We start from the raw sequence: 26,972 nt of genomic DNA, 5'->3' as shown, positions 1-26,972 counted from the left end.
AGAGCGGAACATCTCAGAGCCACTGGGAGATTCCTCCCAATGGATGTTCTGAGTCACTCTGTGAGGGGTAAAGGAGAGAATGAATAAATGAGACAGTACATTCTGAAGCGAAAGCTACAGTGAATGGTAAGAAGATGGTCTTGATGCCTGCTGGCTGGAGGACTGGTAAAGCTGGTGGTGCAGTTAATCTCGAGGAACTAGCGATGGGTATGTCCTAGACACGAGTTGGTACTCTTCGAAAGCACTGGTAGGATGCATAGTCTCAGGAGATGAGCATAAGAGATGTTAGACTGGAATTTCCCATTAAGATGTCAGCTAAAAAGATGAGTGTCAACTAGAACCACTGCAGTTTGAGGCACATAGTGGGCAGTTTAGCACCGGTGAGGCTCTAGAAGGAGAGACATCAAGGAAAGGACTGTGGGGAACTTACGTGTTTAAGGTGTTGGTGGAAGAGTGTGGGCTCCAGGGTTGTCAGAATATGACAGTGTGGTCTCTGAAGCCACCATGCCAGAGACTTTGGCATGAGTGAAATGAATAATTCTTCTATAAATTGATTCTCTCCTCTGGAAACATCCAGTTCAGCAGGCCAGTGCATTCGGAAGGTAGCATATTTTCAGGTAAACTTAGGCATCTTAAAAGATGTGCTAGTCATAGAAGGCATGTGCTGCTGCCTCCTTGATAGTGTCTGTGTCAGACGTGGGCCTTAGCTTTGATCAGTCTGTGTGGGACAGATCCATGCTAACTTAAAGTACAGTCTTTAGAAAGCAAAGTGCAGATGTAAAACAAAACACACAGGGCCTGTAGGTAGGCGGACACTTAGCAAAGAAAATAAAACTAGGTGTCAAGATAAAGGTGTGTGCTTGGAGAGTGGGTTTTGACGGTGGAGAAGACATCACTGTCCTCGTGCTATTGAGCGCCCTGTTATGGTGCTGTGAGTGCAGCTTCTTTGTCCTGAGGTCTGTGCCATGTACACAGAGACAAGTATGTCTGTCTGCACTTTAGGACCCAATCACCTGCCCAGGACATGGCCAGAGACACACAGCACTCCTCCCTAAAAGAGCCTGTGTGGAGGATATGGAGTGCCTGTGTTAGTGAAAGTAGACACTTAAATACTTGAATACTGTAATGCTTTTTCTTTGAACTTTTAGGTTCTCCTGAAAAGAAAACAGAACATTCTCCAAATCAAAAAAGTATCACTGCAAACCCTACCAAAAATGGAAGTTCGAGTCCAATATGTAAAGATCAGCGAGCTGGAAAGAAAACCTCAGAGAATCCCATACTTAGGGGTCAAGTGCAGAAGGGAAATGATGATTCTGAAAGCGACTTTGAATCAGATCCCCCTTCTCCTAAGAGCAGCGAAGAAGAGCAGGAGGATGAAGATGCACCGGGAGAACACGGGGACTTCAACGATGAGGACACAGAGCCAGAAAACCTGGGGCACAGACCTCTGCTCATGGACTCTGATGAGGAAGAGGATGACAAACACAGCTCTGACTCGGAGTGTGAACAGGCAAAAGCCAAGGGAGGAGATGCCAGCTCCCTCCGCAGAGACAAGCCTGGCAGTGCCCCGGAGCCTGGCCGCTTGCCTGCCGATGCGCTGACTCCCAGTCAGGAGTTTGATGTGTTTGGTGCTGTTCCCTTCTTTGCAGTGCCCGCTCCACAGCTGCCGCACAGAGGGAATGGGAAGAACCTGTCCCAGCAGACGTTTCCAGAGCAGGAGGACTATGACGTGTTCACAAAGGCACCCTTCAACAAGAAGGTCAACGTTCAGGACTGGCCCGCAGTGGGGCCAGACTCGTGTCCGCTGCCTGCGCGGCCAAGAAGTGTAGATATATTTGGCTCCACTCCCTTTCAGCCGTTTTCCACATCAGCTGGTAAAAGCGAAAGCAAGGAGGATGTTTTTGGGCTCGTGCCCTTTGAGGAAATAACCGGGAGCCAGCAGCAGCAAAAAGTCAAGCAGCGCAGCTTGCAGAAACTGTCCTCTCGCCAGAGACGCACAAAGCAGGATGTGTCCAAAAGCAACGGGAAGCGCCATCACGGCACACCCACCAGTGCAAAGAAGACTCTGAAGCCTCCCTACCGCACACCTGAGAGGGCCCGCAGACACAAAAAGGTGGGCCGCAGAGACTCACAAAGCAGCAATGAGTTTTTAACCATCTCAGACTCCAAGGAGAACATCAGCGTCACGCTGACCGATGGCAAGGACAGGGCCAGTGTCCTGCAGGCTGACGAGAGTCTGCTGGACCCTTTTGGTGCCAAGCCTTTCCATCCTCCAGACTTGTGGCACCAGTCCCATCAGGGCCTAAGTGACATCTGTGTTGATCACACCATTTTGCCCGGGAGACCACGACAGAATTCAGTACACGGGTCGTTCCACAGCACGGACGCACTGCGAATGGATGACTTTGGTGCCGTGCCCTTTACAGAACTGGTGGTACAAAGCGTCACTCCACAACAGTCTCAACCGCTCGAATTAGACCCCTTTGGTGCTGCTCCATTTCCTTCTAAACAGTAGATCCTCCAGGTGGACTCAGCAATAACGCCCGTTTCAAAAAAGTATCAATAGTTTTAGGGATCTGGAAGAAAAGGTATTTGTATAGGTGTTTGTGTCGCCTACTCTCCCAGGTTAATCAGGATAGGTGATTTTTGAATAAACCAAATGAAATTCTGTGTACAGGGCAGTAAGCTGATGCTTTCTTCAAGTTGCAGGAGACCTAAATTGAAAGCCAGGGGCTTTGCTTCTGACATCTCAGAGGCTTACTGTGGGGCTTCCTGGGAAAGCTGGTGTGTAGCCGCTCATGAGGGACAGGAATCACTTCAGATATCAAAATGTCACGTAGGTGCGCACCCCGGATCCAGCATTTGAAGCCAGGCTGACTGAATGTTTCCACCTATGAGGAAGCAGTCTAGAGTGTGCTCTTCATATGTTTTCTGTAAGGTAGAGCCAGAAGAAACTGACTATTGTGCCTAAAAAACAAAACAAAAAAATCAAAACTGTTGTATTAAAAAAAAAACCAAGTGCCATTAATAATGGACTCTGTAATGATAAGTATATGAAATAATGTATATATTAACTCAGTTTAGCCCGTCTATAGTGTATAGATCAAACATGTATATGATAATATATGCAGTTTTTAATCTGTCAAAAATAAATTTTTACAATGAGGAATGCTTAATAGAAGCCTAGAACAAAAATATAAAGAGAAATATCTGTCATCTGAAAAAATGTAAAAGAACAGAACATCAAAAAGAAAAGCAACATTTGGTACTTAAGAACTATTTTGTTTTTGAATGGGTATTTGCCAAAACCTTTGAAGTCCCTTAATGTAAGAGGGGAGTGGTTACATAGAAATTTAATTTCCGAAACAATGTAGCAGAAACTTTTTAAATTAATTTTTAAAAGAAGTTTACAATGTAAAATCATGTTGCATTTACTGACATACTGCGGAGTCCTGGGCTGTAGTTCCTTCCTTCAGGGGTAGAGGGGGCTGTCCTCCAGTGCTCCCACAGTGACAGCTAAACCCTCAGTGGATGGAAGAACTAGATGGTGGGACTAGGAGCTTCATTCTGCTACCCGACTGCATCAGTAGTGAAAAGAACTAAGCTACCAAATTGCCTTTAAAAAATACCACCAGTCATAATGAGAAACTTGAAATTTTGTAGTTGTGATTAGTGGTAGCAGTAACACATCAGTTAATGTGAATGTACTGTCCGTGCTTCCCACGCCTGTCCTAAGTTATGATGTCTTTACAGATGAGCATTGAGGTTTCTAGATCAACAGCTATTGATACGGATTGCCACATTTGAAGTTAACTATCTTTGTCCCGGGTTAGTGTATCTTAATGAGTAATCTTATTAAAACCTCTGTAGTGCCCCAGAAGATAAATCATTTGCCTACTTTCAGAGTTCAGAACTTGAAAGAAGCAAAATACAAAATCAAACCACGGTTTTCTTCTGTGGTTTGTCTCCTCTGCGAGCTCAGCTGGGGTAGTGTGGACAGAAGCAGGCCACGTCACACCGCCACCCAGAACCAGGTTGTACCACCCACTGTCCTTGTGCCAAAGGCAGAGACTGTGTTTGCACCTTTTCTCCCCCCCCCTGCACCCCAGTTCTCAGGTTGATTGATCTCACTAAAGCAAATGGTAGTAGACCCTTTAAGCTACAAAACAGATTCAGTCATGCTTTCTTCTTAAAGTAATGATGAACGGATGTGGTCCTCTGACTTGTCAATATGAAGTAAGAGTCCTACTTGCCTTTCAGTGCACTGAGTATTGTGAAGTGATTCACTGACAGTAGCTCTTTGGCTTATGCTGCACACAGTCTTAGGAGACGGCTCTGCCACAGCTTAAAATGTTTACATTGTCCCCAACAGCCCAGCCGATGATGCTCCTTTCGCGACCAGCTCACTGGACAGATTATTTAATTGGAGGTCCAATGGCAGCTCCTTTGCGTTGCTGTTAAGAGGCATTTTCTCAAGATGAGGAGACTCAATTGATGTTCCAGTCTCAGCAGCCATTGTCACACGTACAGCTGAGCCTTAGGTAGCCAATTCCCTTACAAGAATTTGGCTCCCATGCACAGGAGAGCACTTACTTAGCATCCAGGATTCACTGAAAGGCTGGCTCTGTTATGGGACGGCCCAGTTCTGGTTTAAAGAATGTCATTTGGGTGTGCCCTGTGTTCTAAGTATCCAGTGCAGTTCCAACGAAACCTGTTAGACTTGAACATCAAAGGGAAGTCGCATTAGGAGCCCAGTGAGTCTGAGGCCAAAGTTGTCACTTAGAAGCTTTAACAGTGCTCATTAACTTTGACTCTTTTCTTAAAAAGTGGACTATTTGCTTAATTTTGATCACATCAATAAAAGTTTCATATTGCCGGATAATCTTGTAGGGCTTTGAAGAGATGGATCTGCTAAGGCACAGGGGGTGCTCCGAGCTGGGCGAGATGGGACCGGCGAGAATATCAGGCACTGAGTGCTCCTCCCTGGGCAGTTAGGACACTTGGCTCAGCTCTGTGCCCCTGGCTGTCAGTGCCACCCTGTTTAACAGGGGCTGACTACTCCCATCTTCCTCATGGAAAATACTAAGGTGGAATCAATCTCTGGGGTGCCTCCTGTGGGTTATCCAGGTTTGGGGACTTCACTAAAGCATTGTTAGAAGGTGCACATGTTTTAATATCACTACTTATGGGGAGTTTGGGTGTATTTGTTTAATACGTGTAGAACATGCAGTGAACTCTGTCATTTTTTTTCTTTTAAAGTAAAACTAGTTATCAATTTAAGTCCAGTTGCTGTGTTGACAGTCTACTCGGAGGAGATGATGTGTCTACAATTTATACTCGGTGGTGTTTTCTCCGAAGAGACATGGACACCACGGCTCTGTTATGGAATTAATGTGAATTTAAAAAGGCAATCGTTTCTGCTAAGAGCACGCACTTCTAGTGAGGGAGTTAACAAAAGCCACTAAAAGGAAGAAGTCGATGGAAGTACGGAGGGCTGGGTCTGCTTTAGGTTTTTAGTCTTCTTTTTTTGAAATCCACAGCGCTATTTTCAGGAAAACTGATTTTATTACTATGTTCTTTTTGTGACTGAAGGGTCATCCTATTAATAGAGGGAGTAGTAGCCACTTGTTCCTTCCTTTGTGGTGCTGGGAACTGAACCCAGGGCCTTGCACATGCTAGGGAAGCACTTGACCGCTGGTCCACACCTCCAGCTGGAAGATCCCCTCTGATTGCTGACAGACAGCTTTAAGTGCACTTTCTTTGATTACACTTCCAGTTTTTGTTAAACTTGAATTTTCTGAAGCCTTTATGTACCACTAAGCAAATAACTTTAATCTTTACATAAACTGGGATTTTATCTTTAGTTATATTTCTAATAGTTATAAAACACACTTGCTAAAGTAATTTAAGCCCTCAAATGTAGCTGGGAAGTTTGAGATAGAATTCAGTTGCTTTCCCTGTACCCAGTAAAGCACTAATTTTATTACCTTATTGCCTTTACATTGCTTAGTCTTGAATTCTGTTCACTATTTTGTTTGAGATTTAAAGTTATTTTCTTACTGTATTTATCATACCTACTGTTTTAATAATCTGCCTTCTTTAAATGCAATAAATCCCAAATGGATTGCTTATTCTTTATAATCAACGCCTTTGGAGTTTTTATTATTATTATTTGTATCATTAAAAGTTTCATTACAAACTTGTGTTCAGTTCTTTCACCCTCATCATAGATGCTGTTTCAGTTATGTGCTCCCTTCAAGAGTTCATGGCTTAGGATTTAAGAAAATGCTCTTGACCTAATTTTTCTGCAACAAGAACACTTCATAACACAATTGTCACAGATTTAATAGTACAATGATTGTAAGGTCAAAACACAGATCTTAGCATGCCTTTTCAATTACTTCTCTGGCATAGTTTTGTACCTTGTTTTGTTTTTAACTTAAAAAACTTTATTTTAAACTAATTTGATTAAGAAGTATAAAAGAGGCTCTGGCATATTATAGAAATGTACTGTGTATAAAAATGATGTGCTAACTTTGATGACATAGTTTAGTCTCAAATTTAATGCAGTGTTTCACAATTTGGAATCTGATTGGTAGCTTGCACTTTCTCAGTTGTGAACAGGTTTATTTTGTTTGGTATGAGCAGACTTCTGTTTGGAAGCAGTAACCAGTGCAGAGCAGTCACTTAGATCTGGTTATAGTTAACCTCTCCAAAGAGGAACATACACTACTTGAGATGTTTATATTGAATAATTCCTTTCTAGGAAAGGCTAGCTCAAGCAACACATGCAGACAGCGAATACTCATACTGAGGCCACGACTTAAGACACTTGCATGTTAGGAACGCACACGGGCCTGGCATGACAGTACCTGAATGCTGAGAAGTGGCTTCATGCCACATTGGAGGTGCAGGATGAGGGCCTTGGTGGCTGTTCGCATAAGGGGTGCAAGTTCACTCTCCCCAAGAGGGCCCTGTTGCTGCTTCTCTCCTTTCAGAAAACAGTGAAGGGTAAGTTTGGTTCTAGACCATTCTCTCATGAGAACAGTGTGAGCAGTCACTGTGACAATGCACATAGACGATGCCTCTCCCCTTAACAGCCGACCTACTGCTTCCCGCTGGTAGGCGGGACTGGAAGAAATGCTGCTTCTTGGGTGGACATGGAATGTCTCAGCAAGTGGCAGGAATCCAGAAGTGTAGGCCTTGCTCACCCCTTGGCATTTAAGACGGGGTGAGTCTCTGGGGGATACCTGTACAGCTCTGTATTCTTCAAGCACAATCTTCACAGTGGACACTGCCCAGTGGCCTGCAGCTGTGACAGTCCCTGACTCATCTGACTCTAACATGCAGTTTCAAGCTGTAACGTGTCGCAAAGAACGACAAGCAGCACACATTTAGTAAACCGTATTTATTTACATATGAGCACTTTGCCACGAAGCTATTTAACTGCACTTAGCCACAAAGATGAGCAATGGCATTGTAGAGAAGAGGGGTGTTTATTGAGTGAGTTAACTGCTTTGCTATACGCTGTTATAATTTAAAACAGTCACAGTTAAAAACAGTACTTTTAAAGCCTTAGCTTTTATAGTTTGTATAAGCTAGTGAGACTTAGCTTTTTAAAAATACTATAGCTGGAAATACAATTTTCAACTTATTTTAATAAACTAATAGAAACAAAACTAAATATACATTATTACAAAGCTCATATTTTAATCAGTCATCAAATATTCTTTAATGTGAATAAGTTTTTTATCAGTAGTGCTGTGCACACAGTAGATGGGCAATAAATGCAGACACACAGAAGGATTTAGAGTTGACAGCAGTCCAGTCATTCCTTCATAATAAACACACTGTAAGTTTCTGTTTTTTAACAATACTGAACATTTCGGAGAACATGGGATAAATGTAAAGCACAGGTGTTTGAGAACAACGTATGCTCTTCCTATGTGTCATACCTACAGCAGTTATTACAGAATTCATGTACAAAAGAAACCAGGCATTTTAAGAATTTAAGTAAAACTATGGCTGGGCATAGTGGCCAACACCTTTAATCCCAGCATTTGGAAGGGAAAGGCAGGCGGCTCTCTGACTACAAGGCCAGCCTGGTCTATATAGCAAATTCCAGGACTACATAGTGGAACCCTGCCTGAAAAAAAAAAAAAGCAAACTTAAAAAGACGCAGTATTTTCTTTAGAAGAATTCATAATAAAAGTGGTTCCACATCTAAAATTCCTGGATTTTACTTTCAGTTTTTACTTAATAATTATTTAGTATATTTCTTCTGGTCGAAATGACAAAATATGTATTCAAGAACAACACTGGCCAATAAAGATATTTTCTGAAAAATAGATGCTACTTTTGTTATATCCAGATCATCATCTAAAATTGAACATGTGAGTTGACTATGTGACCTAAGGTACAATAGCCACTTTCAAAATAGTGTTCCATCGTAACAATGGCTATGAGATGGTGGCCTTTCCAGATGTCACTGGGGAAACTTCCTGCCAACATTTCAGCATGGGAAATTTAAACTCCAAAGCCACTAGACTAGAAAGAACCCCCTAGAGAGGCATATCTACTTTCCCAATACTGAATACAAAAGTGCATTTAGGAATAAACATCAATGACAAAAATTTTAGGATGTCTTAGTTAATTCCATTTTTCTAAAAGTATACCAGTATTTAAAGCAGCTTGTCAACTTATTAGGAAGCTTAGGTGATACTTTATATCTTAGTGGACAATAGAAGTTTTCTTGAATACCGTGAATGATTTGACTTAGGCATTTAGAGAGAATGAGTCACCCTATCTGACAGTGCACTGAGATCTACTATTGAGTTTAGACAAGACCAATGCTTCAGCTCTCAACTGTACATGGTGTTTACACACGTTTAAGTCGTCAGTGAAATGCCGGTATAGTGGAGGCAGGACTGGAGCAGAGGTGAACAATCTCACTGTGGTCACATGAGCCATCTGCATACGCTAAGGCTTAAGGTTCACTTCATGGTCAAGGAAGGGCCACCCAGATCGCATGGCCTCCAACGTAGCACCCATAGTTTTGAACCTATCGTCATGAAACTTGGGACGACAGAGTTAGAGATGAAAGAATTCAGGGTCAAGAATCCAATTATAATATGGAACTAAATAATATTTAATTTGGAGCAAAAATTAGGTATGTGAGGACTGGGCTATCAGACCGTGTTGCTCAGTCATACCCCTAGTTTCCCATCTAATGTTCTTTGTTAAAACCAGCACTGCACGTTTGTTTCTCTTCTCACCACCTTTCTTAAAGGTAGAATTAACTTATTGTTGGCAAACATAAAAGCAAGTAAAAATACTATTCACACCAAAACCAAAAGCATAAATGTTCCTAAGGAGAAGAAAGCAAGTCATCGGGTGCCCATTTCTCACAGGCTGACCTCACAGGCTGACCTCACAGGCTGACGGGGGCTGTGATGATGAGCTGTACTGCTGAGCTTAGAGCATGGGATGTAGCAACCCTGGCCTTGAAGAGGCACTAAGTTTGATCATTTAATGACAGTGTCTCCTCTGAGAGCTGTGCAGGATGCCTCCATTGCTTACGGACAGAAGCCCTTCCTAATGAACGCAGTTGCTCTCACACAGAACTTAGTCATTTCATACCCAGTGGTGCGACTCAACGTTCTCAACACATTTCACTGTCTGTACCAACAGCGAACCATCGTTGCAAGGGTCAAGCACCGTTCTCACTATAGATCCAAGTATATTTTCCCATTTTTATAAATCATGTGACTCATTAAGTAAAAAAAAGGGGGGGGAGAACCTTAGGAGAACATGGGGTCTAACATTCCCCAGTGTCTATTGCTGAATGGCTGGATTCACCAGGGGCCGTACCTGGGGTCAGAGGTGGGAAACATAGTCAGGGCAAGGCTTGCTGTGTCTGTACCGCATGACATACACGGTTGACTGATGCCACCAATACAGCATCACTACTGCAAGGACATGCCAGATCTGGTGGCTTGATCCGAGGTAGTTTAGTTGTCCTGGAAGGGAGAACAAAAAGAAAGGCTTATGGTATTATCTCAGCATTAAAATAAAAATTCACTTTTACCTCTGGTCAGACTGACTATAGATTAATTTAGATCTAAGTTTTTTTTTTTAAGTGGCTAGACTCATTATTAAGGTTTTATTCCTTAAGCATACAAGGTAATTTCAGAAATGCTGCTCCCAACTGTCTAGATGATCAGGTGTGTTTGGGGAGCATGGCCTTTGACCTATTTTTGGAATGTAACTTGTAGGGGCCAATGACATAGCCCAGCGGGCAAAGGCACCTTCCATCAAGCCTGAAGGATCCTGCTTCCCTCAAACCCATAGGGCACGGAACAACAGGGACCCGCAGTGGGGAACCTGATCTTTGAGATTGTCCTCTGACTAATTCTTGGACATGACAGGCCTCCCCAACTTATGGGTGCACACCGGCAAATACACACTCGCAGTAAATGTGAAAAAATTCATGTAAGGTTTAATTTCAGCAATTTAACCTTTTTTGTTCCATGTCTCCACATGGTTGGTAGAGTGGGGGAAAGTACTGCATGAGAGGCAAGACGCACTAGTCCCCCAGGTCAGCATGGTTTAGGTATCACTCTTGCTGGACTGCACGCACTGTCTGGCCGCATGTAAACCTGCGAGGCAGTACACATGTGGGAAGGGCTAAATGATCATTAACGCAGGGGGGCTTCCTGGTGTTTCTTGGTCGACAAAGCCAGAACTAGAACAACTGTCAGCACCCCCTTTAGTCCTGCTATGGAACGTGATATGAACACCTCTCTAGCAGTGGTGGCAGGAAGCTCCTGCCTTACCTACTTCGTAGGACTGTGTAAGGCCCAATTCTTACCCACAGGATACGTTCCTAGATACCAGATATGAGAAATCACAGATAAAGCCCTAATGCACATGGAGAAAAGTGACTCTGAACCTGTCCTCTTGTAAATGCCCTGTGTCTCTGCTTCCTGCATGTCCTTCTCTGTCTCTGCATATGAATCTGTATAAGAACAAGTTGTATGGACGGAAGAACATGGTAGCTGATGATACAAAAGAACAGGGGTCAGAAGTCACGTGATCCTTGGAATCTGATGAGCACTGTTACAAGCTCACAACTGAATGACAGTGTCAACTCCAGCCCCTGAACCTAAATCGGTGTGTGAGGGTGATGGGAAATGCCTATGAAAGCCCCCTGAATTAGGAATGGAAGAATCATCCCATAATCAATAATACCGAGAAACAATCTAAATTGTGATTCCCAGAAGCATTTACTTCAAATACATTTTCAGAGGAGAGCTATCAAATCGTGATGAACAGGGACCTACCTGGAAAGTACCGTTCTGGGACTTTGGAAATGTAGAACAGGAAAGCAAGAAGAGCAATCATGTACATCACAATGACTCGGGGTGCGAAGTCCTGGGAAGCAAAGCAGGTTGTGTTAGACTTCCCCAGTGCTATTGATGCCTGCTGGAGGTCAGAGGTGGGGTTTAATGATGGCCATGGCTCAGTTATCCTTTTGGTCCCTACACTGATGGTCTCTCATTCGTTCCCACAGCAGTGGAGTACAGTGTCATCCTGAGTCTGCCTACTCATGGAGCTTGAGCTGGTGACAGTCCTGAGATTGCCCCTGTCCTCTACAAAGTGGTCACAGAGCACCATAGGTCTGACAACTGAGTCAGCAGACAGAGAAGACAGATCTGAACGGTCCTGTCCAGGCAAGAAGAGCTAGAGTAGGTTTTCACATCCCAGATAAATCCCAGAGCATTTCTACATGAAGCACTCCATCTTACTGCTGACACATGGGCCTAAAGGTCTTCCCAACTCCAGTGAAAACCCATGAGCTAACACTCACACACCGTTCCCAATTCTCATTACAAACCCGGTTTACCAATAATTCACATAAGCAGCAAAGACTCTACAGTCTTCTGGTTCATCAGTCTCGGATTTCTAACTATTCTAGAACTCACATCCAACCACCTGTTAGGCCTAACCCTTCTAGAAATCTTGTCTTTAGGAGAGGCAGCTCTTCCCATCTTTAAGAAACAAGAGTGTCTCAGTGATTGACTGATGATCTCAGTAGAATTAACTCTGGTTTTCGCCATTGCCTTTATTCTCCAGTTTTCTATCTTGAGTCTTGTGAAAACAGGAGTATTCAACTTTTCCTAAAATTGACTGGCTCAAAGTTCTTGTTCAGTTTTCATTATAAGCCTAGTGTGATTTACCACCTTTAAAATGGGTCACTTCTGTATCTGTTACCAGGTCCCTCCTCGCACATCACGGCTGTGTCCCCTCCCTGGTCTTTTGAAGAGAGGACTGCTTTCTTCTGTGTCACTGTCCCAGAACCGCCTTTCTCTTCACTGCTTCACCCAGGGCCTCCCCTATGCAGATGAGCCTCACACAGTGACAGCAGCCCAGTCTCCTTGAGTAAGGACAGCAAAGCACGCTGAAGTCCAGACCAGGGCTGTGACAGCTGCCACACCAGCTCTCCTGGCGTGCTTACCCGTACCCAACAGTTTCCAGCTTCTCTCTAGCACCCTGAGGTCCTTTTAACAAGAATTTCTATGAATACAGAAACAAATTTCTGTGACCTGCAGAAAGATGGAGCCCTAGTGGAGTTCTTCCTGTTGTCTATCCTGTTGCCCACATGATCTGAGTAATATCAAAAGCTTCCCTTTTATTTCTCAGTGGGTTGAACAGACTCCTCCAGTTCTAGCTACCAATATTCTACTGTTAACTATTTATCACTGTCTCCAACTCCAGCCTCATTCAAACCCTAGATTTGCTCTTTTTATACCCCTTACCTATCTCTAACCAGAAATCTCTCCTCAGCTCCTCATCCCTCACCCTAAAAAGAAGCCATGTCTGTAAACTGTTGTCTATGGTGATATCACTAGCCCAGCAGACAAACTGCAACCTCAGAAGTCGTCCCCAGAAACGAAGTGTACTTACACACCGTGACAGAAAAAGAGTGTAACGAGTGTAACTTCTGATTTTGAAAGGTGTGCTTATTTACACAGCTGCAGAAACCATATGAACCAAACACGTGCTCCCGAAGGATTCAGAGCTACCCACATGGCCTGACCACTCAACATACCTGTACAATAGGAGCACTGACTCCTCCATTGAGCCAAACCCAGTGAAGAGTAGGGATCACTCCATATCCCGAAACAGAGCAGAAGATGATTGGGCGGAGCCTCTGCCACTGCTGTGTGAGGTAACTGGGGTGGATCTGGGCAAAGAACACCGCCAGGATCATTGCGAGCACGGTGATCAAGTACACTTGCCGCCAGTACTAGAACCAAACAAAAACAGCAATTGATCGATCAGGGCATCCGTCTATACATTAAGCGTTACAGGCTCTTAGTGACTGGCCATAATAATCAAACCAGACATTTCTTCCCTTTTAAAGAGTGTTCTATACAAATGTTAAGTTTTTGAAAAATTTCTTAGGATGACAAACCAAACTTGAAAGCAAACTGGTAAAAGGCCTCACTTTATCGTACAAAAGCATTTTCTGAGTACCTGTTACATGCTAGGCACAGGCAAAATGTTGTAGGAACAAAGCTGCCTGTGGCTGGGCTCTCTTGGCTGGCTCTGCTCTTGCACTGAGCAGTCGTGAGAACAGGATAATGTAATGCTAACACTGTGACCAAGTCACAGATACAATGCTGTAGAAGCATTGAAGCAAGAATAGTAAATGTTACCTGGGCTGCTGACAGTGTTTTTACACAGTAGACAATCTAAGCTGGTGAGGCATGGGACGTAGTGTGTTGAGAGAAGGAGCAGAAAGAACAGGGCGGCTTGGAGAACCGTTGGAAGAGGTGACTGTGACTAACTCTGACAAGCTGATTCACTGGGGGCTGCTAAAGAACAGGGTGGGTGCTGGGTGTGGTGGCATAACCCAGAACCCCAGAATATTGCAAATGAGGCAAGAGTTTAGATGCCAGTAGAGAGAAGAGTTGGGAGGAAGCAGAAGAGATGCGGCTGGGACAGAGTGCAGATGTATGTGTACACACTCACACACACACACTGGGATGGAGTGTGGATATATGTGTACACACACACACATACATACACACACACACACACACACACACACACACTCGGATGGAGTGTGTATGTATGTGTGTAAACAGACACTCACACACATCAGATTTAGGGGACAATACTGTTATAACAGAAGGTCTTAATAGCTAACTCTGTGAGAGAGGACAGCTGAGGAAGGGTCAACCTTTTCTAGCCTGAGGAGCCACAGCCACAAAAATGGCTTCCATTAAAGGGCGTGAACAATGATGGCCAAGTTTTGGGAGAATAAAGGAAGCCTGAAACAATGGTCACTCAGACAAAGAAAACTGTTTAGTGCCAGCGAGGTATACATGAAGAGTTATGAAGTACTTAGTTCCTAACTGAACAGTGGAAATGGGGTTAGGGCTCAAAAGTCAGCTCCACAAAGTACAAGCACCATTACCGGGGCTCCCAGGCTTCTGTGGGCTGCTCAGGGCTAGAAATGACCTATCAGATCTTTAGTCTGTGTGAACCCAAATGTTCTGACTGGATCAAGGGTTCAGTTTTCAAGTTCATTCTCAAAATGGCTTATATCCCTTGGAAGGCTTGGAGCTGTGGATGCCTGGGAGAAGGCAGTGACTCCTCTCGTATGTATTAACACCAGAGTCATCTTCTCTTTTTCTACGTTCATTTTTTTATTTGATTCTTATGTTTTATAAAATGAACTTCCCACTTTGATACTTAGGAAGAGGTAAACAGAAAACAGCAGTGTAAGTCTGGCTGCACATCATTCTTCTCCGCAGTACGTTTCCGTACGTTTCCTTTAAGATGCACAGCACTGCGCACAGTCTTATTTGGTTCTGGGTACACACGACCAGTTTACTAGTAAAATCCAATTGATCTACACAGTGATCACATCTGTACTTAATGATAAACTATGCTATCATGTAACATAGGTCGGGAAATCATGTACCTAGTTAATAATGGTCCTCATATGTTCAAGCCTAAGACCGTTTTCTTTGGTAGTTCATTTTAAAAAAAAAACTTTATGTGTATGGGTGTTTTGCCTGCATGTATGTCTGCGGACCCAGAAGAGGATGTAGGATCCCACAGAACTGAAGCGACAGAAGCCATGAGCTGACACGTGGGTGCTGGAGATCAAACCCAGGTCCTCTGGAAGACGTCTGCAAACTAGTTTATAAACTGTGCTGCAGTGGGTGCACTGGGAGGTAAGCTTGGCCAGGACTCTGACCGCTGGGAAAAAAATGACAACTCTGAGCAGTCACGCTGTTCCTGGGGGAGGGGCATAGTGTGGACTCTAAAAACGAGGTGCAGAGAGAGGGAAATATAAATCAGCAAGTGTATTAGTAGGGCGGTGTTGCTGGACACTCTCACCGCTTTGAGACAGGGCTATGCTGTGTTAGCTCCTGTGCTTCTCTCTCATGAGTTACACGATTACAGACATGTGCTGCTGTGTGCTGTCTGTGGTGTCTCCATATTTGTCATAGTTTCCACCAGAAATTAAAAAATGAAAACAAAACTATGGACCCACAGTAGACATCAGCGATCACAGGAATCTTCTGAAAATTAAATTTGTCCCCATGCAAGTCTCTCCTGCTGAGTTGCACTCATAGATTTAAACAGTGTGAGAAACTCCAAATCCTATGTAGAAGACGGAGCGTGAAAGTTCTAAGTACTTACATTATTGCAATAAAAAGCATAAAACACTCCAGAGACATAGCAGCCCAGGATCCCGATAGAAATCCCTGCATAATCCAATGCCATCCACCTCCGACATGTTTTCTCTGACCGATGACAGGAAAAAAGATGGTAGCCCACAGAGCAAAGCATGCAGACCTACAAAAGGAAATGTAGAATGTAAGAACAAAGGGGAAAATGGATAAATGGTGCTCAGAGATATGGCTTAAACCCTACACGGGCCTACAAGTCAGGGACACTTTAGTGCAGTGCACCTCATCATATGGTAAACAGTCACTGATCTAAGCTTCACGAATTCATCAGTAAAATGGGGACCACAATCACCAAAAACTTACAAATTATAATTATTTTAAAAGATAAAACTGTAAATAAGTAGCAAAAAATTGGGAAAATAATAAAATGCAAATATTCGAATATTTCTAAATTGCCTCTGCTTCATGGGTGTGTTTTATACTGGTTAGTAAATCAGCATATATTTCTTAGCAGGGGTTAAGGGTACCAAATTGTACACTGCAAAAAATACTCGCTCTTGTCATTGAATCTATTCTTTAGAGGTGCATGAATAACATATTACATGTCCTTGTAACACATGTGTTCCATGGACCTAAGATACACACAAACACATGACAAATACTTTAAAATTAACCAAATTACTCATTATAATTGTACTATAAGATGTACTTTCTTCTTGTTGCTGTGAGGCAAGGTCTCACTATGAGCCCTGATTGGTCTAGAACTCACTACATAAATCAGACTGGCCTTGAACTCAGTGACTCCCTTCCTCTGTGTCCCAGGTGCTAGTTTAAAGGTTTGTGCCAATGTTCACTGGCATGCTTATTTTATTCAGCCTTACACAGTACTGTTGCATGGGGCATGGACGTACATAGGGACATTAAATAAGTATCTGTCAAACTAAAGATGAAATTACTAAAGAGAAGATGGAAGGTGTTTCTAATACATTTCTTAGTCCTTTAGGACAAAAGTTTGGAGCAAAATGACAAGGTCTGAAATATAAGATGTAATACAACCACCATGCAGTGAATTCTTAGGACCTCCTCTCCAAGTGCAGAGCGCTGGCCTGAGCCTGTCAGGAGCAAGTGTGGTGTTGCCTTTTCTTCTCTTTTCCATGTGGTTCTGTACTCCGAGTAATTTTAAATCATCAAAATGTCAATGGACTATGACCTGTATTTATTTCCTGTTTTTAAATGGTCTATTTGGATACTTCAATTATGCTGGTGTAACCAACCCCACTATCCAACTGGACTGAAATCCTGCTCCATGAGATGAACCCCATGCCCGACACTGCCTGTGAGGACAAGAACCTAGGACTAGATAGGCCATGGGCCTAGTGAGGAAAAGCAAATCAGACTGTTCTGCTAAGAGAAGGTAGCAATATAGTAAGTCCTAATGGCATTCTGCTGTACTCAGAGGTCAATGTCTTGCTCAACCATTATCAGAAAAGCTTCCTCCAATAGAAGATATAGACCAAATGTAGAGACTCGCAGCCAAAGTGTGGCAAGTGAGAGAGCGTGGAACACCTGCTCTAAATGGGCTATCTCTATCAAATCTTCCTCATGGTGCAGAGCACACTACAGAAGAGGAGTTAAGAGTGTAAGAGCCAAGGGGGCAGATGACACGTAAGGAAAGAGTGTGATGAACTTACACATGCTGTGTCAGCAAGCCCAGGGCCTGCACAGGTCTAAGCAGATGAGGAACAGGCACTGAGAAGGAGAAGCAGATACGAACCCCCATCCCTCCCAGAAGCTATCTCCAACAGGTAACCATTCACAAAGAAAAAAATTTCTTCTCCAATGGAGTCACACTGGTACACAAACCACACCCAAAGGCAGCTCCTACACCCAGCAACCGATGGCCAACACAAAATGAATTTAGTGGTAATTTTCTGAGATCTGTTTTTATATAACTTAATGATCTGTCTGAGCACTTTTAAAACCTTATTTATCTTTTGCTTATATATTATGGTTTCTGATTTTGTGACTTTAAGTGACTTCCATGAATGTGTGCCTCTTTGTGTGTGTGTGTGTGTGTGAGTTTGTGTGTGTGTGCATTCTTCTCTTGATTTTTGTTTCTCCCTGTTTCTTCTGCTCATCTCTGGTTTGTTTATTTGCCTGTTTTATGAAGAGAGATAAGGAAGACATGGAGTTGGATGGGTGGGAAGGTGAGAAGGATCTGGGAGGAGGTTGGGGAGAGAAAACGGTGATCAGAATATATTGTAGGAGCAAAAGTACAATTTTAGTATCAAAAAATGGTCTGTTAGAAAAATATCCAATGTTAAATTTAAAGGTATTTCTATAGATCCTTGGAAAGTACAAGTGTAAATGTAAATAATAAGTGCAAAAGTTAAAGACAAATAGCAATGCGATCGATCTGAAGTCAGGCAACGGCACGGGATCTCAGGCGACCGACACTGCAGCGTTAGGACAATGGCGGCGAGAGAAAGGCAGCGTGAAGACAGCAAATGTATTAAATAGCAGAAAGAAAGAAGTAGTCTTTCCAAAAAGGCTTTATGTAGCCACTTCTGCCAGATAACAGCATACCGTCAGACTCGTACCTTAGTGCTTGTCTTAGAGCCAAGATGTCCACAGAGGTCAGAGAGCAAGGCATGGTCATGCAGGCCTATCGTCCTGGCATTCCATGAGGTGGGAAGTTGAGGCAAATTTATACAATGGGACTCCTCAGACTGGGGTGGGATTGGAAGCATGAACACCGTTCCCACCACCTTTAAAACGTAGTGCATCTCAAACTGCTGTAACAACGACCCCCAAATATAGGAGAGCAGCAGCTTCTGTGGGCTTGGCTCTGAAAGCAAAGAAGCTGTTCCCAAGTGCCCTCTGGAGGGTTGTTCAGAGCAGTCTGAAGGTCACTGTGCAAGCATTCCTGACAAAAGTTCTCGTCGCCCCACATGGTGTCTGCAGAACCACTCACTCACCTGGAAGCAGAAAAGACAAATGGAGCAAATCACAAAGTCTTCTCTGGATGCGCTGGCTGAAGGCAGCACGGACGTCATGTCATATATCCCCAGGGTGAAGAAGAGGAAGAAACCCAGCAAATGACTCCAGATGTTTACCGTCTCGTTGGATAAGATAAACAGACTACAAAGAGAACACACACAGTTCAGATTCGCTGAGGCTCGGTGGTTAGGCACTGGGGAAGTGCTCGGCCTCCACGCTCTGCCTTTCTGAGACTGGATGTCTGATTTCTATTTCTGTGGCTGTCGCCCATTGGCACTAATCCTGGGAGTCACTGCTCTCACTACTTCTTCCCTGCTATTGCATCACTTTCAGAGGCAGAGTCCTTGCTTGGATTCCCCCTCTCTCCAGAAATGCAGCAAGTGTGCCAGAAAACTGTCAGGAGCAGTAAACCAAGACCCTGCTCAGTGCAAGTTGAGGCATAAACATAAAATACCTTTTAAGCACTTGTTAAATACACGTACAAAGTTCAATGAATCTACGAGAAGCAAAATGCACACAAATGAACCTGCTGGAGAAGTCCTGAAGCCAGGCAGGCAGCCAGAGCAATTCTGCTGTGCAAGTTCTGAAACCAGTTTCAGCTTCAGGTGGCATGAGTTTACCCCTTTTAGGAGCAACAGGAGATTACTTTGTGCGTGGGTAGTAGTTGTCCTCTTAAATGTCTTGGCAGCACAGCTGGCAGACACTATTATCCAGACCATGAATCAGTTTCTTCATCTATAAAGAAAAGGCCTCGAGTTACTGCCCCGGCTGCTTCCAGCTCTTTCGAAATCCTGGGAATTAGGTTCTTCATTTTCACTCTAAGGCGGTATCATGACTGAAGACTTAAATACTCCTGCATGTCTTCTCTTAAACCAACACCTTGGCTGTTAACAAATCAGTTTTTGGGTGGCTTGGTAAGGTTTTATTATTCTTATTTCCTGTCTGTGGGTGTTTTACCTGTATGTCTGTCTGTCTGTGTATCACATGCATGCCGAGTACCTGCAGAGGCTAGAAGCCATCGAGACCTCGGGAACTGGAGTTATAGACCATTGTAAGCTACTATGTGGGTGCTGGCAATCAAAGGCAAGTCCTCTGGGAGAGCAGCCAAAGCTCTTATGCACCGAATAACCACCCCTCCCCCATGCCCTGAATCAGAAGTTCTGAAGAGCACAAATGTACAAACTAGCTGTGTGCAGCCATCCCTGTGGTTCTCACAGCCTTGTCTTTATGAGGGCAAACCATGGTGAAGCCCTAAAGATCAAGAATAAAAAATACAGTGTATCTGGAAGCACACACTTTATCTTGCCCTCCATCAATATAAAGACTATCTATAATTGGGGGAGGAACTAAAAGAATGCTCTAGAAGCATCTAATTACAGGACAGTTTTGGCAAGCAACACTACATTCTGCCTGTTGCCTCAGAACTTCTCATTTTATGAAACCCAGTATAACCCGATTAACTAAACACACTCTATCCATGTTCCTTCCCAGGAACAGAATGCAGATATAATGGATAGACATAGAAAAATCTCTTCTCACATGTAAAATCTGTCCAGAGACTCTTGAAGAAGAGAGGATAAAGGCCCGACTTGGAGAAGTTCAATCTTGCAGGAAGATTCATCCCCAAAGGATGAAGTATTGCTGTCAGAAGAGCTGGGCACTTGGTTAACTCTTGCTCAAATTTCTGAAGCAGTTGAGTCAGGCTTGTGAACTTGTATCTGACTCAACAACTGAGACCTAATGTTTTATATGTCCTGGTCTCAACTCCTTCAGATTTTATTAGAAAGCAGAGGGCCACTGTTGGGTGGGTATACAATATTTACAGCATATACAATATTTACAGCAGTCCACTTCTGGCCTGCCTCCTCCATCGCCACAGCTCTCCAGAGCTCTGATGTCTTAATTATGTACAGGAAGCATGAAGGAGATGAAGCAGTAATTGAAACTCAAATTGTGACATCCACTTGGTCATCCATTCATGTCACAAAAATACTTTCAAGGCAGTGCAGAAGAAATGGGATGAAGAAAGACCATGCTGGGAAGATCTATAAACACACACGTGGTTGCTGGTTGAGCAATTTGACAACCCATGTCATGGAAAGCAGAGTCTGTCACTCCAGTGACCTGGAGTTTGTACCAAATTTCTGCTAGAGTGGTAACTTTGGTACATATGGTGAGTTCTGACAGAAGACTACTCTAAAAACTAAAGCCTTTTTTTTTTTTTTAATTTTCTTTTTTTTCTTTTAAACAGAGACTTTGGGGACTCCTATTTTAAAGCTCTAAATCAACAAACCCATTTTGTAGAGAGGCTTCTAAGGTGTTCTGTTGAACTGACTGTCCCCTTTCAGCTTTCTTTGCTACACAATTTTTCCTACACAGCATTTTCCACAATTACTATTATGTAACAGTGTAATTATCCCTTCAGTGTCTGCTACTCAGGTTAGACCTTAGCAGCTTCATGGGAACAAGGACCATGCCTGCCTTCTGCAACTAGCATGGTGCTATCAGCTAGCAGAGCCTCAGTGCGCATTTGCTAAATGACTGAATGAATCAGGGCTTCCCCCATACATATGCACAGCGATGTGGACTTGTCTGCTATTATATAGACATTCAGCTGGTCAACACTTCTGGATCTCCACAGTGCTGCACTAGAAACAAAGCTCAGGTGTACAAGGCAAATAAGGTTCGGCCATTGTCAGTGGGGAAGATTCCAACCCATATCCCCAGTGATTACCAAATGGAAAAAAAAAAGATGTAAAAAGCGCTTTGTAAACAGCAAAGGGCCAATGCAAAAGGCAACAATGACCACTGTTAGTATCATTGTTATCTCGTGGATTAATCGCGGAGGAGAGAAAGAACAACAGACAAATAAAGGGCCCAGAGGTGAGGAAAAGATGCGCACAGAGAATAGCGGAGAAAGACAGGGAGAACAGACAAAAAGCCTAAGAGGAGAGAGAGGATGAGCCGCAGGGAGCAGCCACTGTACCTTTTGATACACAGTCTGGAGGGCAAATAGGCCCGGTAGCCGTCGGTGATATAGGGGTTGTCTTTGAGGGACACGGGGATCTGTTCATAGGTGTAGAGGCGGATGCCGCGGGGCACCAGAACCGGCCAGTACTGGTAGCTGCCCAGCTCGATGTAGTGCGCACTCTTCAGCAGCTTCTGATGCATGGTTCCCAGGCGCCGGCCCGGCCCCGCCCCCCCGGGGAGGGGGCTTCGCCGCTGGCGCCCCCGCCCCGGAGCCGCCGCCGCGCCGCGCCGCTGAGCCGGGTGCTTCGGCCCCTGTCTGCCCAGGCCGGGCTCCGCTACACACCTCCGCCGCCTCAGCTCTGGCCAGCTGCGGGCGTCGCAGCCTGCTCTGACGTCAGCGCGCCGTGGGGCCCCGCCCCCCCGCCCCTCGACTTGTCGGCCCGTCCTTTCTTCTGCCTTAACCAGCAGGACCCGCCTACCACCCCCGCCCTTTACGCGGCAAGAGAGCCCCTAGTTTCTTCTTCGCCCGTCAGTCAACCTCTGGCCCCGCCCTCCTGGGGGGGGATTCCGGCCATTAGCCCCGCCCCTCTAGCCGGCCCGTTCCAGCCCCGCCCTTCTGCCCGGCCTGCCCCTAGTCCCGCCCTCCTAGTTGGCCCTTTCTTAATTCCAACCAGGTCCGCCCAACTCCCCTTAGCTGCAGGTGGAAAATTTAAAGTACTACCGAATCCAAGTGGCTTTTTTTTTTCTGTTTTTCATTAGAAGTAATATTTATATTTTGAATAACAAGAAGAGAGTAGCAGAAAGGTAACTAATTCAATCTAACAGCTGGATGAGATGCACACAGAGGGTACCCTGGTGTTTTTTTATTTTTTATTTTTGACAGCTAGGTACATTAGGATTTTTTGTATTTATCAACAATTTAAGGTCGTATTTAGAACAAGACACGTCTCATAGTAGCTCATATAATGCCCACCTATATACACTAATACAGTTGTATGAACCGAGGAATTATTTTATAATGGCAAGGTTAAACTTGAAACTTGTCTTCAAAGTACACTTGAAAGAGGTAAAAAATCTGCTCATGTCTTCAGGGTGAGTCACTACTGAGTGAGAGTCACCTTAGGTTATTATCTTTGAGTTCAAGCGAAGACCATGCAATTTTAAATATATATATTAAAAGGCCATAAATACTTTATTGGTAGAAAGAGTTTCAGTGGGGAAAGACCTCATTCTGGATATCACTAATCATTTGGTTTTAGTTCAAATTGTCTAACTCAGATTTTTCCTCTTATAGTATAGAATGCAATAATACTTTATAAAGCTATTTTTTTTCATACAATATATTCTGATCACTGCATTTCTTTCCCTATCTTCTTCCAGATCATTCCTCCCTCCTCGCCAGTTAAACACCATACCTTTTCCTTTCTCTAGAAAACAAACAGGCCCATTAAAAATAAAACTATAAAAACAAACAAACAAACAAAACAAAGAAAAAACACAAGAAACACAAAGGTACAAAGATATATACACATACACACACACACAAACACAAACAACTCTATTATAAGAAAACCCACAAAATCAGAAATCATAATACAAGCAGAAGATCAACAGATCAAAAAAGCCCGCCCCAAAACAATACGGGACAATTTTTTTAAGGCAATGGACACTGTCAATAGGACAAAATGGTAGATTGGAAAAAGATCTTCACTAACTCTTCATCAGACAGAGGGCTCATACCTAAAATATATACATATATAAAGAACTCAAGAAGTTAGACTTCAAAAGAAAACAAAAGCAAAACAAAGCAGGAATAAAACAATCAACCCCCTCCAAACAAACCAAACCAAAACACAAACAAAACCCCCCAAATAATCCAATTTAAAAAATGGGACAATGGGGCACAAAAAAAAAAAAAAAAAAACAAAACCGGGGCACGGAACTAAACCGAGAATTCTCAACAAAGGAATCTTGAATGGCTGAGAAACACTTAAAGAAATGCTCAGCATTCTTAGTTATCAGGGGAATGCAAATCAAAAGGACCCTGAGATTCCAGTCAGAATGGCTAAGATCAAAAGCTCAGGTGACAGCAGATGCTGGTGAGGATGTGGAGAAAGGGGAACACTCCTCCACTGTTGGTGGGATTGAAAGCTGGTACAACCACTCTGGAAATCAATCTGGCAGTTCCTCAGAAAATTGGAAATAATCCTACCTCAGGACCCAGGTATACCACTTCTGGGCATATATATCCAAAAGATGCTCTACCATACCACAAGTCCAATTGCTCCACTATGTTCATAGCAGCTTTATTTATAATAACCAGAAACTCAAAGCAACACAGATGTCCCTTGACAGAAGAATGAATACAGAAAATGTGATTCATTTACACAATGGAATACTATTCAGCTATTAAAAACAACGACATCCTGAACTTTGTAAAAAACTGGATGGTCCTAGTAAATATCCTGAGTGAGGTAACCTAGACCCAAAAGGCCAGGAATAATATGTTCTCGCTGATAAGTGGATATTAGCCAGAAAGTTCAGAATACACATGAAACACCCCACAGACCCAAAGAAGTTAAACAAGAAGGAAGGCCTAAGTGAGGATACTAAATACCACTTAGAAAGAGGAACAAAATAGGCATGTGAGGCAGAGGGAGGGGGGGGGGACCTGGGTGGGAGAGGTGAGGGATAAAGGAATGTGGGGTTGGGCAGGATGAATGAATGGAAATATGCAGCAGCTGGGGGTGGGCAAGGGGTATTCTCTAAGAAGTCTCAGAGACCTGGGTTGAGGAAGGCTCCCAGGATTCAATGCAGATGACCTTAGTTAAAATGCCCAACAGTGGGGATGTAGAATGTGAAGAGACCAGCTCCAGTAGCCAAACAGGACCCACGCAGAGGGATGGGGGCACCAATCTACCTACAAAACATTTGATCCAAAATTGGTCCTGTCTAAAAGAAATGCAGGGATAAAGATGGAGCAGAGACTAAAGGAAGGGCTGACCTGTGATCGGCCCATTTGAGACCCATCCCATGGTCAGGCACTAATCCCTGACACTATCACTGATGCTGTGTTGTGCTTGCTCACAGGAGTCTAGCCTATCTAAAGTCTCTGAGAGACTTTACCCAGCAGCTGACTGAGACAGATGCAAATACAGACAAACAATGGACAGAAGTTGGGGATTCCTATGGAAGTTAAGGGAAGGATTGGTCCTCAAGGAGATGGCAACCCTACAGGAAGACCAGCATCACCAACTAACCTGGACTCCTGGGAGCATCCAGAGACCAACAGAAGAGCATACACTGGCTGGTCCGAGTCCCTGGCACATATGTAACAGAGGGCTGCCTTGTCTGGCCTCAGTGGGAGAGGATGAGCCTAATCCTGTAGAGATTTGATGCCCCACAGTGGGGGGGATACAGGGGGTACTGCTCTCTCAGATGTGAATGGGAGGGGGCATAGGGGAGGAACTCTATGAGGGGAAACTGGGAGGGGCAGCATTTGAATAAAGACAAAAAGAAAACCCTCTAGAAATACCGCTTTGTGTTACCCATCTGCTGTCCGGCATGGCACCTGCCCTTAAGTGTAATTTTATATACCCAGTGCATTCTAGGAGTGCTTAGAAAGACAGAACACCTGATGAACAGAGAACACCAGCTAAAACTGAATATGATGATCCACAAAGCAAAAGCTCATTGTGTTTGATTAATTCACTGCGCCAGTTTGTTTGCTGGCCATAATAGACTTAACTTGAAGCAGGTCATCTAGACATCCTCATGTCTACAACCGAAGCAGTCTATCAAGGATGTGGGTGGATGGACTCACAGTGAAAAGGGAGAAGTCTACTTAACTGAGTAATATACAGTTAGAATTATCAAAGCCCTGTGGGATTCAGCTACAACATTGCTGTGCAGAGAAAGTACAGCTCTGTTTCTGACAGACTGCTAGAAATGTGTATTCATAACAGTTAGAACAGACCACGAAGGAAATATGTATATGTGTATGTGTATGTGTGTGTGTGTATGTGTATGTGTATGTGTATATGTGTATGTGTATGTGTATGTGTATGTGTATGTGTATGTATATGTATACGTATATGTATATGTATGTATATGTGTATATACATACTTTTAGCTCATTGTTTGGTATCAGAAAAGAAAAAAAAAACAAATTATATCTTTTTCTCAGCCACTGCCAAAATTTTTTGCTAATAACCTGTACAAGATGAACACATATGCATATTTTAAACAAAGCATTAAGTGACAACTGTCAGAGAAATAAGGGCTTAACTGTGGAAATGTGTACGTTTATGCTACATCTGATGCTGGGGGTGAAGAATTCTATAGAAATAGGAATGGACAAAAGAAGGAGAAGAAGAAGAAGAAGAAGAAGAAGAAGAAGAAGAAGAAGGAGGAGGAGGAGGAGGAGGAGAAGGAGGAGGAGGAGGAGGAGGAGGAGGAGGAGGAGGAGAAGGAGGAGGATCTGGCAGGAATAAATGGAAGTAGGAAGGCATAAAGTCCCCAAATACCTCTTGACTTCAGGAAACAGGGGTAGGACTTCACTGGAAAGAGGGCCTATTGACCTACTTTAAAGTATGTAGATCAAAAATTTCATTTATGACCATTTATTATGTCTTCCTATTGAAAATCAGAGGAAGATAAAAGAGACCTTGTAGGTTTTATGGCTAGTTTGGAGATAAGAATTCTCATTTGGATTACCCATCTCATTGGATAGAATGTGCACATGTGTCAGCAGATGATACCCTTAACCCTTCGGCAAGAACCCTCTCCTTTGCTATCATCTGCCTACCTGATGTCTCAACTGATGAGTGAAAAAAAAAGTCCGAATTTATGACTTTATTTTGTCCTGTAACTACAAAACTTCATGAAACTGTTTCCACCTTTGAACATGCTATCTGTGACACCTTAAATCTGTGTTCCTGGGTTGTGATCACTCGTACTATTTTTTTTTAAGAATCAACAATCTCCTATGTTCTTCGAGATGAGAGCTCTGTTTTGCATCAATGGAAACATATTCTAAATGGTCTTAATTCCATTTAAAGAAAGTGAGTGTAGGTTCTCCTACAAGATCAATGGCCTCACTAGCTCTGAGTAGTTGGTGAAGGCTTCTAGTATCAGACATTATTTCCTTCCTGTTAAGTGGGTCTTATGCCCAGTTAGAGAGCTGTTCCCACAAAGGTGTGTGTACCCTCATAGCTATGCTCCAACGCTGGTTGTTCTGCTGGCTCTTATGCATTATAGCTGAAAGTCTAACCAACACACGGACTGAAC

The 26,972-nt window shown here is 43.5% G+C and overlaps 2 protein-coding genes across 3 annotated transcripts in view; one reads left to right on the top strand and one right to left on the bottom strand.

The window, feature by feature from the left end:
• BMP2K (BMP2 inducible kinase) overlaps positions 1 to 6,138 on the top strand; it is a 99,635-nt gene extending 93,497 nt beyond the window's left edge. Inside the window, exon 16 of the mRNA XM_080925114.1 lies at positions 1,149 to 6,138. Within this exon, the coding sequence (XP_080781240.1) occupies positions 1,149 to 2,515 (1,367 nt within the window). The 3' untranslated portion in view covers positions 2,516 to 6,138. The remainder of the gene's footprint in view (positions 1 to 1,148) is intronic.
• A 1,331-nt stretch (positions 6,139 to 7,469) lies between these two features.
• Positions 7,470 to 22,014, bottom strand: PAQR3 (progestin and adipoQ receptor family member 3). 2 transcript variants are annotated; one of them, XM_080924876.1, is made up of 7 exons: positions 21,700 to 22,014; positions 18,692 to 18,854; positions 15,724 to 15,879; positions 13,112 to 13,309; positions 11,343 to 11,433; positions 9,871 to 10,019; positions 7,470 to 9,075 (listed from the first exon to the last, which is right to left on the bottom strand). In XM_080924876.1, exons 1-6 carry the CDS (start codon positions 21,882 to 21,884, stop codon positions 9,877 to 9,879), a joined length of 936 nt encoding a protein of 311 aa, XP_080781002.1. In that variant the 5' UTR covers positions 21,885 to 22,014; the 3' UTR covers positions 7,470 to 9,075; positions 9,871 to 9,876. The 2 variants fall into 2 exon arrangements, with proteins under 2 accessions (XP_080781002.1, XP_080781001.1); XM_080924875.1 differs by having other exon boundaries at positions 7,470 to 10,019.
• Between the last annotated feature and the right edge of the window lie 4,958 nt (positions 22,015 to 26,972).

This window comes from Micromys minutus (assembly GCF_963924665.1).
Source record: "Micromys minutus genome assembly, chromosome: 11".
In the NCBI taxonomy this organism is placed as follows: Eukaryota; Metazoa; Chordata; class Mammalia; order Rodentia; family Muridae; genus Micromys; species Micromys minutus.
Note: the sequence above shows the minus strand (reverse complement) of the source record. Positions and strands in the feature narration are given on the sequence as shown.

Excerpts from the sequence above, each read along its gene's own strand:
- PAQR3 (XM_080924875.1), bottom strand. The coding sequence starts at position 21,884 with ATGCATCAGAAGCTGCTGAAGAGTGCGCACTACATCGAGCTGGGCAGC. Across the intron at positions 18,855-21,699 it reads TCCAGACTGTGTATCAAAAG|TCTGTTTATCTTATCCAACG; the intron begins GTACAGTGGCTG and ends TTCTCTTTGTAG. Across the intron at positions 11,434-13,111 it reads TCAGTGCTCCTATTGTACAG|GACTTCGCACCCCGAGTCAT; the intron begins GTATGTTGAGTG and ends TTTGCTTCCCAG.